Below are 19,838 nucleotides of genomic sequence, written 5' to 3'. Positions count from 1 at the left end.
CATGTTTCAGCATATCCAGAGGTCACAGGATTTAGCATTTCTCTTTTTCTTTTTTAATGCAAAAGATTAAACTGGTCAAAGTGCAGGCATTTTCCTGGCCTGAATTTTGAAAACGCTAATTTCTGAATGCTAGTGCAACCTCTGGGATATCAAGCAGAGAAAACCCGCAAAAGACAAGAGCTTAGCACTGGGCCAAGTGAATGGGTAGAGAAAAGTAGGTTCAAAGCTATTGAGAAAACCTGTGAAACTCATAGATGACTCATCACTCGGCCTCAGATTTGGACTGTGTGTCTATCTTGGGTAGAGGGGAGTACATGATAACGCTATAACGGTGACTTCACTAGGCAGCACTGAGGGTGTGCCAGTGTTCACTGCCAATGCTGTTACAAAGCATGTCAAAGGGAGCATAACAGGTATCATAGCTGCTGGCTGTCTATTGTATACTGAGAGGAGGACAGATCTGCACTATAAAAACAAAAAAAAATCAATAATCTCAAGTATTTTAGTCTCAAATTTAGACTTAGATCTTATTTATATTCCTTTTTTGTGAAATGATACAAAAATATTTCCAATGAGACAGCTTCACTCATTTCAAGATTTGCCAATGGGGTAAGAACATTTCACTAGACAAGTAAACAGCAACTTAAAACAAGATAATATTTTCTACTTGAGAGAAAAAATAATTGTAAGTCTCATTACAAGACAAAACATATGTTAAGAAAGACTTTCTGCAGTGTATCTATACAGATAATCCTTATTCAAACTTATTCAAACTGTGCTGCCAGAAGTGCCCTAGGATGTAAAACGGTAACAGAGGCATACTGTGCATACAATAATTTCCATATTCCTTGTGGACTATAGGCCAAGCCCAATATAAAGGAGTATTAAAATGAAGTGTACACTAATAACAGAGTAGCGTTCCCTGAGATAATTCTGCAGAGGCTGACCGGAGAGCAAAATGTAAATGAGAAAACCCAGCACTGCAGGACAGTGGTGCCACACATGGGATGCATATGGGTATATTGAGAAAGAAATTTGCATTACAGTCCAATTCGAATAAACATACCATCATGCAGTAATTGACCTATGCACTGCATTATCAAAAACATTGGTTGTGGGAGCTGCCAGGTGGCATGTCCTGCTGCATGTCCCATGTTTCCACACACTGCTCACGTAGCGATCTGGTTGGGCTAGTCTGTCGTCTGTTTGTTTGTCATGAGATCCTGTTCAGCTGTGTCTCGTCTTTTTTTTAAGTCTTATGTATTAACGTGATAACCCTACCTGGAAGCTGTTTTACATAAAGTGGAATACAGCACATGGAGTACCATGAAGCCGTATGCACTCTTCCTCACACTACTCTGTGGCTTGTTTAGTTTTTTTTTTTTTTACGCGGACTGCCCTGCTGGGAGACAGTGTCTACCCTGGACTGTTACCACAGCGCGTTTATCCAAGCGAGTTGTTGTTGAGTCTGAAGGACTGCTCGTTGGGCATTACCAACCTCTCATGGAACATTCCAGCAGAACTAGCGACTAGGCCTTTCCGCACCAGCAAAAGCCACAAGCCAGGAGAAAAGCCAGGAAACAACGGGGTAAGCTTGAGGCAACTGAAGCGTTATAGGAAGGTCAGCTCTCTTTCCACTATTTTCTTGAGAATTGTTTGTTCGCTCCAGAGAAAAACAGATAAGCGTCAAGCAAATGTCAATTACATGCATGAATTCAGAAATGCACCTTTGATGGCTTTTACTGAAAAATGGACAAGGGTACCCAAGATGGTGCACTGCTTATTGACAGCTTAGACACGACCATTCATTTAGACCGTGACAAACAAAAGACTAGTAAAGAACATGGTGGGGGTGTGTGCTTTTACATTAACAAACACTGGTGTAAAACATCTGACATAGATCTGTTAGCTGTGTCACTCTGTCCCTTTTATCTCCCAAGGGAATTCCCTCAGTTGTTTTTCATCTTTGTATATATCCACCCCAAAGTGAATGCTACTTCTGCTTCTGATCACACCATGAACGCTCTTCACTAACTGGTACTTTTATCTCCTTACTCCCCAGAGTTTGTAGCCAAGGACTTCAACCACTGTTCCGTGGACCAAACTCTAAAAAATTAACACCAATATGTCACATTTCCTACACGCTCTAACAAGGTGCTGCAAATATGTTATGGCAACATCCAAAATGCGTACAAATACATCCCCCTGTAGATGGTAGCTTTTCTCTTTGCTCCGTCCACTCCTCCTTTTGCTCCAGAGTTGCGTGCGCCCTCACTGCTATTCATTCTTTCCACAGATAACTGTAGGAGTGTCCACAATAACCATCACATTATCAAATACGCTGATGACACTGTTTTCCTGTCTCTGCTCTCTGGCTCAAATTTAGACCACGATCCAGCTCTGCAGGAATTTGTAGAGTGGTGTGACCACTCCTTCTTGGAGATGAACATTTCCAAAACTAAGGAGCTGATGGTGGATTTCTCCAAGCAGCAACCTGTTCATGGAGAAACACGCATCCATGGGCAGACTGTTGACAGAGTGGAGAAATATAAATACCGTGGCGCCATCTTTGATGAGTAGCAAAAACTTGAGGACAACAGGGAGGCAATATTTTAAAATGTCTACAACTCCTTCCTTTTACAGTTGTTTTATTGACAGCATAATTTCATTCTCCTTCATCTGCTGGTTTCAGTCACTGAGCCTCAAGAACAAAAATCATCTCCAGAGCACTGTATCCACCTGCTCCAAAATCAACAGGCTTCCACTCACTGGCCGCCTTTTACAAACAACAGTCCTAAAAAAGCACATGCCATCCTTCGTGACTCCTCTCATGCCCTCAGCCCAGCCTTTGATCTGCTGCCCTTGGGTCCACGCTATCGCTGGCCTCGGTGCCAGACCGTCAGGCGGAGAGTAAGGTTTGAGCCTGAGGCCATCGGGCTGATAAAGGATCACCTCTCCCCCGCACTCTGAGCCTGAATAGCACAAGTGAATGCACATGTGCATGCATTTTTTATGTGTACATACTCAATTTTTTTAATGCCGTTTACCACACTTTTTTCACTGCCCAGCAACTAATTGTCCTTCAGCAATAAATAAAGTTGATATTGAACTGAATTGAATTGAATTGAACTGAAATTAAATCAATTGAATTGAATTGAATGGAATTGGACTGAACTGAACTCAACTGAAGTACAGTAGGCTAATTATTATCTAGAAGAGACGCATTCCACAGCCTTGTATCAAATCCAGACTGTGTGAGTGCCATCTGTGACCAGCAACCCCACGGGACTGTGTTTAACTGGCTCCAGTATTGGTCCATCTGCAGGATTGTCGCTGACTTCTTCTGGTGGGTAAGGCATCGGCGGCTTAGCCGCACCAGATGCAGGTGAAATGCAGCTCAACAGTGCAAATGCTGAGCAACTCAGCTGGTGAGCAGGAGTAAAAATAAGCAGTGGCTTGCAGCACACACATAGGAGGAGACGTGTGCTTGTCTGCACTGCAATATGCTAAACTGAATGACAGATTGTTGCATTGGTGGGACAGGCCCAAACTTATCATTAGGCTTTCCAAATTAAGACGTGATATAATAAGTCTGGGATACGTTTACCAACAAACCCTCCATAATGAACAAAAATCGCATTAAGAATATCAAAATTTAACTCAAACTATTTTTACATATTTGACTATCCAGACCATTTACTCAATTTACAAAATACAAATAATTTAGTAAAACTAACTTTACCATATTAAAAGCAGAGACCCTTTGTTCAAGACCAGGCTTAATACAGTGTGTGATATTCTCTAGACTAGAAGACTACTTTCCTCATAATCAAACATTATGTTCTCACACAGCTCAATCTAGCCACAACAAAATCCTGAAATATGAGTAGGAACGGATACAGGCTGATGTCCAAAAAATACATATCCTGAATAAATAAAGAATCGCTTTATGACCTGCCCATATACCTGTAAGATTATTCTCGTCCTTGAATAGCATTCCCAGCCAATCATATTTCAGACTACTAGCACAGCATAAATGCCAGAGCCAGCCACATATTTAAACACCATTTGCGGTGACACTGTTGATTCCATGCGGTTGATGAAATTAGTTTCCTCGTTGTGTAGTTTATGCTTCCAAATACAGTAGTGTTGATGAGACTTCACAGTCCAAACACGCAAGTGTAGTTAGCCCATCTGAACAAGCATGGTGCTTTTAATCTGTATGCCTTTTCTCAATAGGACACACTAAGCAGGACATAAAGTAAATAAAGCACAGGCAAAACTAAATATTTGCAAAATAGCCTTGAAAAAGCCAATCGCTGGGTGTGTGATTATACATTATAATTATAAACTTAAATTAGGTATAATGTGAAATCTATCCATCTATCCAGGTGGGCACTACACTTTGGTGATGTTTGAACTGAGTTCCCACGTTCTGTTCACTGTAAAATTCCTTAAAATTATGAGATGAAATATGCTATATAAATACATTCTCTCACCATTAGGCTACTATTATAAATGATAACTGCATGGTAAACTGTTGGTATTTGCAGCCCTTAAAGCACCTCCCCTCTGAGCTGTTTACTGTAGGCCATTGTCTTGAAGCCAAGCTGTGCTACAGCACCTCCGTGGGGTACCTCCATGGGGCTGTGTGGACGCAAGCAAGTGCTGTTCCAACTCAGATGGCAACATTTACAGATTACAGATATTCCAGGCCCCCTGACCACTGCACCTCAGCCACAGTAGCTCATTTCACCATCGGCAGGGAAGGCAGCTGATACCGTAAAACGAACCTGCATCACCATCACATGTGGGTCACTCTAATAATAGCAAAAGGAGCAGTCAGTATATGTCTCAGTCAACAAGTCTCTGCCTTCTCTTAAATGAGGAATCTTCAAATGGGCAGTAGCTGGATACAACCTGTTATAATGAGCTAACAACAAACGTACTGACTGCCTACTTTCAGACGACTGCATATTACAATGACTATTGGCTATACTGTTCTTATCAGTCTCAACTGAAAAGAACTATTGAATTTTTCTTCATATACTCATATTCTTCCTATGCATAATATCCACAGATTGTTGCATACATGTGTCTGATTTTTGCCATAACACTCTTGGAAAATAATCTTAAGAACACAAAACACTAACTGAAGTACCATGTGGAGAGGTGTTTGGAGAGAATATGCACAGCCACAAGTATCACAGTACACAGTATCCATTTCAATATGAGCAAAGGCACAGCTAAATTCAGAGCCACCCAAAAGACAGTAGTTATCATCTACATGTGCCTTTGCACTGCAAGTACTAGTCCAGGAAGCTGATAGTCAGACCACCTGTAAGATCTCTATAACAATTCTGCAAAGTGAAAGCAAAGTCAACACATTGTCCAAATGTTGTATGTTGTATTTCTAGAAACACTGTATTAGCTTGATGACCAGGAGTTTTCATTCTATCTGAGAACATAACTTGATTGCACTCTACAGTAGTTTGACTGAACCTGTTGAATGTTTGTTACTGATGAAAACGCCAGGGCCCTCAGGGAGAGAGAGTGAAGCAGCCCCACCCAATGTTCAGCTCACACCAAACAGAGTCCCTGTGCGGGTTCCCTCTGTACTCAGCAAACTTATGAGGCCACACTGCCTCTAGGACACTTGTGCAGTGAGAAACTTTCACTCAGATTTCAAAAGAGAGCAGCTTCAGATTGTAGTTGAAGGCAGAGCTTGAAGGTCAAGTCAGGGTTGCTAACTTTTTACCCCCTTTCCCTCTCTCTCCCACAAGACATTAATTAAACCTACATGGGTCATTTATAGAAACCTTGTGTGATTGCATTAATATGCACTAATATGCAAGTAGTTTTATTTCTAAGAAGTTATTGATAAGAAGAGCTTCTCTGACCGCTAAGCAACAGTTTCACTTCAAAGTTAATTGAAAGGATATAGGACTATATTAAGTTGCACATTCACTGTTCATGAGATTGCATAGAGACTCACATTTGTGTCAAGGAAACCTCACAACGATGGAGCTCTAAGAACCAAAATGATAAGTAACACCACAATCACTAACTCTAAGCATTACTATCCACGTAGCAGTCATGTGATCTCGCGGTGAAAGTTGTGTATCCTGCTGTATTCGCCTACTGTACACAGCCCCGTGTGCTCCAATGACAGGTGATGGCCAGTTAAAATTTCACAACAATTTGATAAATTTGGGTCTTTGGTGCAGACGTGGACCGCCGCAGATTTCAATAGCCAAACACTGCATTAGTTTTAATTAGGGAACGAGCGACATCTAACTGAATGCGTTCTCGGGAGCAATAGACCATCTCACGTGTCAGTGTTTTGGAGTATGATGTTTTACGACTGCCATATGCTATGAAGTAAAACAGCGAAAATGTATACTAACGTTGTCATACCGTTGCATATAGCCTACTGCTGTATTTCTTTGGTAAATTTTATAATAGATTGGCCACATGTCACAAACTACTTAAACGTGCATTTAATGACAATAAGTAGCATAGCCTCTCTCTGAACTCTGACAAACTCGAGCTTTAAAGCAATTCAGTGGAATGCAAATCTATTCTCTTCTCTTGAGCGGCAAAGAAAAGTCCTACTGGAGACCAAAACGACCACACACCATAACCACATCCAAAAGACTTACATAAGCTGAAAACGAAAGGCTGCAAAATAAAATAAAAAATAAATCATTGATAGTAGCCTAATACGATCAAGCACAGCGAACATTTGGAGATGAGGAAATAAAGTTAGAACCTTGTAGGCTCCACCTGCTGTTGAACAGACATGGCACACTAATATGAATAACTAGATCAATAAATTTATCAGTGATTTACACCGAACCCCCTTGCCTATATGCTTTATAAGAAACTGGGCAAATGGCAACGACTGAGTTGTAAAAAGAATGTAATAATATTTGCATTGTAATGGCCGAAAGTCAAAATAAAACAACAGCTAACAAATACGCGTAGAAGCGTTTAGCCTACCTTGTCGTGTTCCATCCTTGCAGTTCTCAGGGATCCTGTCAAAAAGCCATGAATGCGGGTGCCCGCTAGACTCTAGAAATATTAAGCTGTGCTAGTGAAGAACAGCCTAACTAATAACGCTAGCGATTCCCAGTGAGCGGACGAGACGGCCAGTGTGCGTCCGCGGTTCGCGATGTTTAAATAGCCACTCCTATTCCGGAGGCAGGCTTTTGGAAGATGACCCAAACAGAAGAACCTGCAGTCCTCCACGATGTGTCTGTACGTATGACTCACATAATATCCCTCCCGCGCTATTTCGTTCGTCTGCAGTAAATTATTAACCGGCAGAAAATCAAATGTCCGAGAAGATTCGACCCTTACAGTGGAGAGAAAACGCAGAAACATGACGTTTTCAACCGGGTTGCATTTCTCTCTTGGTGCGACCTACTGACACATAAAACACCAGAAAGCAATTAACGGCGCTTTTACTGGCGCAAGCAGTTCAAATGCTTTTAGCACTGCGGTGAATTTTTTTATCCCGTGAGCGCCAGGAGCGATGATATCCACGTCACATGAAGCAGATAAATATGTACCGATTAGGGCTGATGGTAAAATTGCGGCTCCGCAGAAATATACTGTATACCCTACCCTATTGCCTCTGTTTGGGCTAAATGATATTTCAACGTGTAATGTCGCGAGATACCACTGGACAAGCAAAAGCTAAGAGGCTGGCGAGGCTATGCTACCGAATTATTTGAAGACTGGCCTACATAACGAAAAGCTGTTCCTAAATAATTTTCATTAAATAATTTCAATGTTAAATTGGCTGCATTTACCAAAAATGAAATATGAAAATATTCCTCAAAATGCGTGCTGCTATTACTTTGATAATGATGCATATTTAAATAACGTAGCTAATAACTTTTTTTTTTTTTAATAACTAAACCAAATAGTAGCATATGATGAATTATATCATAGGTGTTGAGGCTCTCTCAACACCTTGAGGATTTATTTTCAATTTTTTTTTTTTTTAGCAGGTACCACGAGGTGAATGGCTGAGAGCAAGTCTCAAACACCTATGCATAAATATCTCCCCTGTTGTTCTCAGTGCCTGTTTATGATGCTGTACTGGAATGCATTTTAATGAAGATTTGTGATCTTGTCCAAATCTATATTTTTAGGAGGCAAAATCAGTTTCTCTATTTCTGAGAGCAAATTAGCAGTATTTAGATTGGCTTTTAAATGGATGTTGTGGAACCCCTTTAAGCTAAATAGAATTTGGTTGAAAGGAACATTCAGACTGTGTCTGGCCTTTTCTATGAGGCTGAAATGCACATTTCACTCAGACGTTATTTGTGTGTAAATAGAGCTCCATTGCTCTACCAAATCTACACTGAATGCTTGTTGGAGCGCACATGTTACTGAGGAGTGAGAAGTCACAAATCATCGTTTTTTTTTGAGGTGATTAATTTCTTATTGCTGTGGCACATGTTAGTATAAACTGCATGCAACTGATATAAATTAGACTGCAAACTGATATAAAAAATTATATTATAACCAAAGTGAACATGAAAAAATAAGAAACATTTTTTGAAATAACATATAACACATTAAAAGAGTTTGTGAATAATGCAAAGAATGGAATACAATTCTTATCAAAGACCAATAAATTGGACAAAAAACCACAGGGTCATTAGTTGGACAAATCACTTCTGGTAATTGGCTATAACAGAAAAGAAAGCTCTTCTCAGAGTGTGTCTCTATCTTTTGTAAGTGAAAGAAATTGTAAATAGAATACTCCCATTCTGAGGAAAGCTATGGGAGCCAAAACATATTTGCAAGACAAACAAACTGCTTTGAATATATTTTATGATAAAGATATTGTTTGGGTAGTAAAACCTCCTTGCCTTGTCTCACTCTTACACCATTTTTTAATGAAGAACTTTGCGCTTGTTTACATACTAATGTATCACATTTGAAACAAGCCTTTCATTCAGGGAATAGCATGAGAGAACCATAGAAGATGGCAGACAAGCTGAGCTGTAGCGTTCTGTTCATGCACTGAGAACACATAAACCCCTGAAGGAAAGCCAGGAAAGAGCGCTTGGTGATAAATGATTCTAGAAAGGGACTTGTGAGTGAGATGTCTTGAGAGACACATTCAAAGAACGGCAACAGGGAAAGAGCAAGTCAGAGGCAAACTTCTTGTATGTCGAGAGAGGACATAAAGCGGTGCCAATATTTTACCTGAAGAGATGATAACAGTGACGATGTTAATGAAAGGGGATGAAGGAGCAAGGAGAAATATTTTTTTTTTAATTCAGATGGCAGGAATGAATCCAAGATGAGGTGCTAAATAGACAGATGTAACCTCTGAGGAAACCCTAGAATCCCAAGAGGGATGAGAAAAGACTAAAGAAAAGAAACACTGAAGTGGAAGTGACCTGTTTATTTTACCAGGTGCGTACACCTGTTCTGATTTGCCAGTGGTACATGGAGGAGGAACTGAGACTGCGGGTTCTTCTCCACAAAGGCTCAGCTAACTAAAGAGCCATTAGACGGGGTGGAGTGCTCGACAATATGCCGTTTATCTGCAGTACCGCTGCTCTCCTTCAGCAAACATCCCAGCCCTTTGATAAGCCAGACTTGTGATACTCTCTAAAGGACCCGCCACGCCACTGCTTGATATTGCCCACAGAAGCCCTGACTTTCAATTCAGGAGCGCTGGGTGGGAACCTAGCACTGTGTGTCAAGATTCCTCTGTGGTCTGCCCCCGTCAGACAGCTGGGTATGTATCCAGATATGAGACGTGTCTTCTTTCTAAACTCAGCTTCGTTCACATTTGCAATAAGGGACACCCTGCTTGACCTTATAACCCATACTTGCATGAGGCCAGATCATTGGGTTAACAGGGTTCCCACTCGTCCTGGAAAACCTTGAAAACCTGGAAATATATTGACTAGTTTTCCAGTCATGGAAAACACCTGCAAAATGAGAAAATTTACAAAATATCTTGGAAATATTTGTGAGGTCCTGGAAAATTGTAGGCTAGGCTATTAAACAGTATATTTAGAGCTGAGATTGCATTTTTTTCTGTATTTTTCTCCGCTTTTCTCATTTTTATTAGCTGCCGAGATTACACGGCAGCACAAAGTTTTGAATGGTTTTGGTACCCCCCCGGTCTACCTCTGGCTTTGGGCTACCATTGTCCATGTTTCATGTCTGTAAGGCTAAGTCATGGAAATTGTCCTTGAAAAGTCCAAGAAAATTATTTCCTAAAATGAGTGGGAAACCTGGTTAAGCAATCCTGGAGCGGTTTAGTGTTTTGTGTTGCACTCAACAACAAGAATAGTCAGACATGGTCCTAGAAAGTCCTAGAGCCTGCTGGTTTTGTTTTATAAATCAGCCATAAATTTAAACCCACTAAACCATCTAAGGTGAGTTAACTGTATAATTAGCTGCTTGAACTCATGAATATATACTTACAAGAACAGTCCATATCGCTCATCAATATCGGCTTGTCAATTTTTGACCCAGGTCTAATTTGACCCCAAAAGACCCATACTTATCACTTAACAAATTAATAGATGAATGATTTACATTCATTTATCACTGAGGGGCATTTATCTCACATGCTTCCAGTGTGTCAAACACACTAGGGTGAAAATCGGCAGCCATTTTGCCCCAAGAGTGCCTATTGACCGTCTTTCTAGATGCAAGGATTTGTCCCTGTGCATGACGTAAATAGAGGCAGAGAGGATGAGAGCTACAATGGCAGTGAACAATTAGAGCCATAATGGGAAATGTCTCACTGTTCCGCCAACCATCTGGAAATTAAGTTGTGATTAGAACTGCAGACTGTCAGCGGAAGAAGTAGATGAACGTGCCACCAGTGAAATGAGATCTTGGTGGGATCTGAATGTCACATGGGAGGGGTCTGGTAATGGCGTACACTAAGCCCATTCTACCTGGCTCCCTCCGCTGGAGAGAGGGTGAAAATGTAATAATGGAAATCAGAAGTTCCCAAATTGGAGTCTCAAGTGGTCCTCAAAAATATTAATAATTTGGAAAAAGAATAGCATTTTAAGAATATATTTCTACATTTCAGATACAATTGGAATATTGTGATAATTGTAATCATTCAATATTTATTTTGCTCTAAATAACTAAATTGCATCAGATCTTTGATCCTTGATATAATGGCACAGGGACTACAAATGATTCCATGTACTTGTGCTTTAAACAGCTACTGCATTGCTGTCTGTAGTGAGTTTTGGAAAGAAGTTAACTTTTCTATAGATGTGGGGCCTTTGGTCACAGAATGGTTATTTTAGGGGCCCTAAAATGAAAACGTTTGGGGCCTCTTCAGCTGGCCTGACCAATTTCTTTATCCAGAACCATAGCATTCCTACATGTGAACATCAGCCCTGCTATTGTGTTTCTTCTCAGTGACCTACTATGAATCAGCATCTTCCTTTTAAAATACACCAGCAAATATTTCCAGAATTCAATGAATCATTCCATGCAAAAAGGCAGCATAACTGAACAAAGGAAAATGTGGGTGTTTGCGCTGAGAGATCAATGTCCTGTTCAAGACAATTCAACACAGGGGAGATATAAAAGCAACAACAAGATGTTTGAACTCATGCACTGGGCTTAGATGTGAAATCTGAAAAATGTGAAATAGCAGTCTATACACTTGAACACATACACAATGGACATGTATCACTGTTAGAACATTTTTTGACCTCAGAAATGGGAATAGTTTAACAATTGCTGTTCCTTAACCCCTTAAGTCATGCAGACCTGTATTTGAACAAGAGGGACTTCATTTGCATTCATTTCATTTTTTATGGTGAAATTTTCAGTCAATCTGATCACACAATATACCATTTTAAAGTGTTAAAGCTCACTGTTATATATCTATAAGCTATTTTGTGATGCCAATGTTTTAGCGACAATGTTTCTTTATTTTGTAACATGTGAGGTGGCAATGGATGGATGTAAATTAAATACAGGCACTGTGTGAAAACAGATGCTAGATTATTACAATAACCAATTGTACAGGTTTTGGGCCATGTCTTTTGTGATACTGTTTAAAACTTTGAGCACAGAGCCTTAATCCTCTTGGTAATGTCTGCTATTTGTGTCAGTTATATAAAAACCTGAGATAAGAATTACCCAAAGATGTCTGCCAATATCAAGGGCTAAAGCCAACCAGAAGCAGTTCCATATGCTTAGAAAACACAGCAGTTTACCAGAAGTTCAAATGTTATGCCTTTCATATCAGACAAGCTTTTTAAACTGCAAAGGATGTCAATGAGCCATCCTCTCAGTGACAGATACACACTCACTATCACTACTTCTTTTGTGCAGGTATTTAAATTGATTTGACAAGGAATCTAGTTTGGCAGTAGAATAAACATATACTGTAGCTCTCCATACAAACCTGGTCCTGTATTGCATCCAGATTTTCTGCTGCGTGTAGCCAAGCACTTGACCTAATTGGAATAATCTGACTTGACTGGATAAATCTAACTTTCCTCTTAAGTTTGAGCAATAATTGTTTATAGAATGCTGGCAAACCTGGTACTCAAATACCTCTACAGCTGAGAATCAAAAATTCTGAGTTAACCAGGTATTTGCTGGATGCACTAGCATGTAACAAAGTCGCTATGTCCATTTGTATTTTGCTTTTTATTTCACAAGACAGCCCAAGAGATATTGGATATTGCAGGACTGATATAGACCTGATATTTATTTGAAAAAAAATTATGTGAAAAAAAAAGTGAAAATATCCTTGCAGATCCCAAAGAATTTTGCACTGCACATAATATTCTAATTACTGAACTGTATAGGTAATATGCAGGAATTTTAGAAAGTATTCTAGTGTCTGAAGAAGTAAGCATAAAATAATTATTTGACTCAGGTCTGAACTGTTATAAGTGTAAAGAAAGTAGGCCACAGACAGGGCCTCATGGGCCCAAAAGGCATTTCATCAGCAGTCCAGTGGCATGCCAACCTCTTACATAACTCCCTGTCTCTTCCCAGTTGCTCAACATCGGTATGGTGGACACTTTGCCCCTTTTTAGTCTACTGCCTTGTGTTGTGGTGTCCAGGCCTATTTGTTAGCCCGTCAGCACTCCCTCATCCCAGCCACACTGCATTGTGTGGAACACAAGCATTCATTACCCAGCACCCCCTGGGTCTGCTAACATCCTGGGCCAGAATCAGAAGTTCCACAGCAGCCAGCTCATATCATAGAAAGTGTGGCTCTGTGGAATGTATTTAACAATAAAAGGCTATGTGTGGTGTATACATCTGTATTACCTAAATACCATGCTATACTTTTGGGTATAATAATAATAATAATAATAATAATAATAATAATAGATTGTATTTATATAGCGTCTTTAGTAATCTCAATGTGTTTTACAATGATGGGGGAAGCTCATCTTAACCACCACCGATGCAACATAATGTATGGGACGGAGTGTGGCACAGTGGGTAAGGAACTGCGCTTGTAACCGCAGGTTCGATTCCCGGGTAAGGACACTGCCGTTGTACCCTTGAGCAAGGTACTTAACCTGCATTGCTTCAGTATATATCCAGCTGTATAAATGGAATCAATGTAAAGTGCTATGTAAAAAGTTGTGTAAGTCGCTCTGGATAAGAGCGTCTGCTAAATGCCTGTAATGTAATGTAATGTTCAACACACACCAGTTGAGGTTGAGAGGGACGGAATATTAATTTATGATGGAGGATGATTAGGTATAAAGGTTAACAGATCCAGGTTGGGAATCCCCTGCTCTCTGTAATAAGTGCCATGTCATCTTTAATGACCGCAGCGAATCAGGACCTTGGTTTCAAATCTCATCCAAAAGACAGATGAGGCTGAAAACTGGTCACTCTCCAAAGCAGCAAGAGTGCCACCTGGGATCAAAGGCGGTGCTAAAGGAATCTGGGCCCTCAGCTGTGGCCAGTGACATCGAGGAGGAGGATAGGTTTACAGTGGAACACGGTTGCATTAAAGGTTTAGAAATGTAGGAAAGTTATTTTTGTCTTCAGCTCTGGCACCTGCCAAAGATGTGAGAAGCAACACCACTGCCGTTCTCCACAGCCAGGGGTATTTCACAATTGACTTTAAGTGACTGAATTTGTATGCCACTAACTAATGCTCTCTTACATATTTAAGACTCAAGCAGGATCCAGTTCTGCTGGGATAGTTTCTACTATGATATCCCCTGAAAACTTTGTATTACTATAGTATTGTAATAGTATTACAACTGCTCCAAAATCTGAATTTGGCAGAACGGCCAATACAAGCCAATGGCAATCATTACTGCGACTCAGTCCTCTTAAGAACTTTGATGGCATTCTGCATGTGAAGTACTGGTACTATCTGGTGATCAGGTGTGGTCTGATGTGAAATAACAATCATACCTTCTGGTCTGTTGGTGTTGTCACCTGTGCAGAGATCTTGGCTGTCTTTGCCAGTGATTTAGTGCCCTGTGTCCTCTTCTTCAACGAGTTGGATGATTTCTGTCCAGTAGGTGATGCTTTCACTTCCTGCGTCCCATCACACAGTGGAATGCTGTTCCTCACTTTTGATTTCTTAGGCTTCTAAAATCATAATCATAAAAAAGCAGAGAAAATAATAACTTGGACCATAAACCTTATTCTAGCTGTGATAATGCATGTCTGAAACCGTTCCTTTTCTCAAGGAAATGTCATGTATTGTACATGCAGACATTTGATATATTGATTTTTCTAAGATGATGGGTCATGAATATGATTTTCAGACAATAAAACTGATTACATGTTTTACTTTTCTGGCTGTTTGATACTGATTGTCTCTGAGGTAAGCCATCACATTTATGAAACTTCACAAGATAATCCACACTGACTTTTGTTGCTGAATGATATTTTATATTGATGTTCTTAAGAAATAAACCCAGAATCCACAGCCGACCTATACTGTAATATTTGTCTAAACAAAATTTTAATTGCTAATTCGATTTCCAAATATTTTCACAGTTCCACAATAAAATTCTGTATCCATATAATTTGTCACATTTCCAAGTCATTTAAAAGCATGTTGATTCATATTATATTACACATTCCATCTGACAAACAGCAAATTCACCATTTATCACACTGCCGGAGAACAAATAGTGTCATCTGAAAATCGGTATGTGGATGTGTTTTCATGTTTTTGTGTGTCTGTGCGAGCGCACGTGTCATCGTGCTAAATAACTGAAATGCCAGTAATGTCCCTTTCCCCGGGGGCTAGCTTTCTCCCAGACATGGCCACTGCTCTCTTGTCAGAAAGAAACAGTTCCTCCATTGCCTCGTTAATAAAACTGGACAAAAGGCTCTGTCCGACGCCTCCTCTGTCTCTGATCCTCTGAGACTGCACTGTATTAAGCCCATAAATCCAACAATGTCTGTACTGTGCCTTCCGCAACACCGGCTCGCCTGCCAGCACTCAGTTCTCTGTCTGGATCTGGCCCAGGCTTGGGCAACATGCACTTGCTCTCCCGCACAGCGGTGGCGCTGGCCTGGAGCTCAGGTGCTTTTGGCTGAGGACTAGAGAAACTCACTCACTTTCCATCCAGTACTGTTACTCTGAGGGATGTTTTTCACCCAGTATCATCAAGAGGCTCGAAACCCCCACGTAATATGCCCTAGTTATGTTTTCTCTGTCTTCTGATACACATATGTTACTGTCGAATACTGTACTGTGGGTAGTACTAGAGGCTACAATTACACACCACCACTCAAACAGTAATGTCTATATTTAACAAGTGCTGGTTTTTGTATAGTACTTTGGCATATTGGCAATCAGCTGATGTGTAAAAAGGTTACTCAATATCATATTGTTGCTTATTAAAAGCGTTCATATGGATTGAATAGTCCTGTGCTTAGCACTCCAGAGGCAAATCTATTTTTAATATGATCACATGTTTTGATGTAGCTTTCTATTGGCAGATCAGCTGATGTGTGCAAAGGTTCTCAGATATCTTAGTGCCGGATACAAGTTTAGGATGAAATCGGGTTTAATTCCAGGAATTTTTGGGATCAGAGCAATGAATACTGAGCCTAGTTCTTAAGGGATATTGAGAAAGCAACCAAAACCACCTCAGGGGATGAAAGAGTGGTACTACCATAGAACTTCTGTGATATGCAGACCTGTCTATGTTAATAGAGCACAGCCAAAAAAGCAATAAGGTCAGATGGAACATTCCCTCTGTGCAATAACTCTCTTGAAAAGAGGCCTCAAAAAATGCAGATGTCACAATAGGTATTTTTTGCTTGAAGCAAGGTAACCCGCAGGAGCAGCAATCAGCAATTTAAAGATGACCCCATTACTTTTCCCTTCTGTTTCAGACTACCGTGTTCGGAACAGCATTCCGCAAGCAGACGCAATCTCTGCTCCCAACATTCAGAAGCCTTTGTTGGTCCAAATCATTACACAAGACACAACACAGATGGGATTTGTGCAAAGAACGGATCCACAATGCCCCCTTCTATGAAAGAAAAAGCCCTGGCGACTGGCATTCTGTGTGTACGAGAATGTGTTAGCGGGGGTGCTAGCATGTGTATGCGTGTGTCTGTGGTGACAAGATCCTTCCTACACCATACCAGCTATATGCTTTCACAGAGGAACAGCCATCATTCCGTATGTTCCCAAAATAGGCAGTCAGGGAGCAGGCTATGCTTTAGTTTAAAGTGCTGAATCATCAGAAAGCATTAGGCCAGGCCAGGATTTCTCTGTCACAGCTGCTGGGGATTGTCACGAAATGGTGATGGCCTATAGTGCCTTTCAGAACATTTATTTCAACATCTACCAGCAGCGGACGACTTTGATCCAGCATAATCAGTGAACACAGACAGGCACGGAGTGTTCACTTCTGCAATATGAATGGCCTCCAAATACGTAGGGGTAGATGTCTGTCACATTCTGCGCATTCTGATCTTGTTTATTATTACTTGCGCAACTGCAATGAAATGAAACCAATGTTTGTGCGCCTGACCATGTCAGTGAAAGTAAGTAATATCCATGAAGATCTGGCCAGAGGGATTGGTGACCACAGACCACATCACCAGGCTAACACTGCACCCTTGTGGCTAAATTGGGAATCATATCAGGTGGGGCTGCTTCAGTTTGCAACTCTCACATATTTTTCTGGTGTTTGGGAATAAGATATGCTTGCTCTGGCTAAGGGAGGTAGTTGGGTTGTTTTTTGTTTTGCTTTTTGTTTGGGTGTGAGTGAGGGTGGGTACTGAAAAGCCATCATATAAGGAATAAGTTCTATATCAGTACCACATAAATGAAAGAAAATAATGGTACAACATCAAACTGACATGCTTTTCATTTGAACACAAAAGAGATTCCTACCTGACTTTGAAGCTTAATTTTCAAAGGCCGCTTCGTCTCTGTTGAGGGACATAACAGAAATATAAAGCATTTGGTTTGCGGTTCTCGACACGTGTAAATATAATACAATATAATACAATCTCTATAAGATATTTATATAGAACAACATTATCTAGCCCAGGGTACATTGCATAATATACATCTGTGTCTACTTGAAAATGTATCAGACTATTGCGGTTCACACAAAAATTGAAAGGGTTACTTTGTAGTTCCCATTACAGACGCATTTTTGACAATTTTCTGCCAGATGGCAAATGTGTCTGTTTACGCTGTATCTTGATTTGACAAACCCTGAACTGGAAATGATTTGGGGTCATTAACCCTACTTATGTTATATTTAGCATGATACTCTCAAATCCATTTGCAACAGTACTTCAAATATCACATCCTCAATCTCTCTCTTGTGCCTTCTGTGACATTAGGTTACATTGGCATTTTATGTAACGACTATTGGTTGTGACACTGATTTGTGTGTTGTCTTTGCAATTAGCCTAAACATCATGCATGTATTTTTGCAAGATGATCTGGAACATCTGCTAAATGCCAAAATGGAAATGTATTTCCCCCTTATTGCATGACTGAGACATTCCTATACAGTCATATCCGGGCTTGAGATTGTAGTCAACCTCAAAAGTTACTATTAGGCCTGTCATCACTATAAGCAGTCACGTTGAACTGAGGATTACTGATGCAGCTAACAGCTGGCACAGCCCAACTAGAGAAACTGTTTTAGGCATGGACCCAGTTACCACTCTCTTTTTCCAGTTTAGGATATGCATGTTACTGTTTCTAAAAACAACAGCTCTGGCTATGTGTATCCTTCCTGTTTCTGTCTGAGAGCATTCAGATGTTTGCCCTCATGTGACATGTCAATGAACATTAAATAGCACGCCATGCATCGCCAGGACTAATGTCAGCAGTAATGAAGAAATTATATTCATATTAAGCAATAATAAGGAGGATCACAGTGTAGAGAAACAATCAAATTACATGGTTATTCACTGTAGCTTTGTCCTATAAATTTATAAGGCTGTTGCAGTTTGTGATGGTGCAGCTAGACCTTTCTGCTAGAAAAACTGCCTCTGGATTAGGAAATTATGAAGGCCCTATGTTTAGTTGTAACTGTAAAATACATTAGGACAGAAGGCAGACCACAGAAATCACATTTTGGAAAAAGGCTCAGATTAAAACCAGTCATTTTCAAAAAGTGGAAAAAGGCCATCATATTCCTTCGTTACAGAACTTGCTAGGAAAACAAGTTTCTAAGCTATTACAGTACAGTACCATAGAGCTTTGCTTTGCCGTCTGCAGCATCACCCCCCTTGCCTCTCAGATGGCTCCTGTTTGACGACCCCAAAGAAAATGGCAGGCAGGCCTGCACAGGTTTCACAGTAGATACAAGGCCTAGAGGTCTGTGGTCAGGTGCTGTTAGAATGGAGAACATACCGATCTGCAGCCTATCCCAGCCGGATGAGGGGTCGAGGTCCCGCCCAGAGCAGCAGAAGAACACAACCCATACCACAAGGGAGGCCAGCACCAGTACCAGAACCCAGAGAAATTGGGCCAGAGCCGGGTCCGCCAGGAGATCCATCTCAACAGAATTCTATGTACCTCTCTGTCTGTCTCCCTCTCTCTCCCTCCCTCTCCTGTTCTCGCTCCCTCCCTCCTCCCTCTCACTTCCTCACTTGCTCTCTCTCTCTTTCTCTCTCTCTCTCTCTCTCTCTCTCTTGCTGCCTTTTGCTTTATTTCTGGCTGTCTGTCTCTCCCTTCTCTCTCTTTTTCTCTATCGCTCTCTCTGTTTCTGGATGTCTCTCTCTCCCTCTCTCACTCTCTCTCTCAGAGGCAGACCTCATGCCATTTTTTGCCCAGAGAGATGCAGTGGCAGCAGTACCAGATGGGTTCCAGGTGTTTGGACAGCAGCCCTCAATGCACACAGGACCCAGCTCTGCCGCTGACTCACACCAATAAGCAGCAGGCCCTCCCAGAACTAAACATAGTGTACCCACACACACCCACAGCAAACACACCCACATGCACACGTATACACACACACACGCACACACACATACACCCACACACACCCACAGCAAACACACCCACATGCACACGTATACACATACACACGCACACACACATACACCCACACACACCCACAGCAAACACACCCACATGCACACGCATACACACACACACACCCACAGCAAACACACCCACATGCACACGCATACACACACACACACGCACACACGCGTACACCCACAAACACACCCACATGCACACGTATACACACACACACACACACAAGCACACACACGCATACACCCACAAACACACCCACATGCACATGCATACTGTACACACACACACACCCACACATGCCCGCGTATACACACACCCACATGCACACGTATACACA

The 19,838-nt window shown here is 41.0% G+C and overlaps 1 protein-coding gene across 8 annotated transcripts in view; it reads right to left on the bottom strand.

The window, feature by feature from the left end:
- pleca (plectin a) overlaps positions 1-19,041 on the bottom strand; it is a 201,151-nt gene extending 182,110 nt beyond the window's left edge. For 7 of the 8 annotated variants that reach the window (XM_064341169.1, XM_064341173.1, XM_064341183.1 and 4 more), the window contains exons 1-3: positions 18,869-19,041; positions 17,384-17,421; positions 14,425-14,604 (exon numbers count right to left, since the gene is read on the bottom strand). In XM_064341169.1, the coding sequence (XP_064197239.1) occupies positions 14,425-14,604; positions 17,384-17,421; positions 18,869-19,013 (363 nt within the window). In that variant the 5' untranslated portion in view covers positions 19,014-19,041. Of the gene's footprint in view, positions 1-7,002; positions 7,398-14,424; positions 14,605-17,383; positions 17,422-18,868 lie in introns of those variants that run through there. The other variant, XM_064341191.1, reaches the window with a different exon arrangement.
- Between the last annotated feature and the right edge of the window lie 797 nt (positions 19,042-19,838).

This window comes from Anguilla rostrata, chromosome 1 (genome assembly GCF_018555375.3).
Source record: "Anguilla rostrata isolate EN2019 chromosome 1, ASM1855537v3, whole genome shotgun sequence".
Taxonomy (NCBI): domain Eukaryota; kingdom Metazoa; phylum Chordata; class Actinopteri; order Anguilliformes; family Anguillidae; genus Anguilla; species Anguilla rostrata.
Note: the sequence above shows the minus strand (reverse complement) of the source record. Positions and strands in the feature narration are given on the sequence as shown.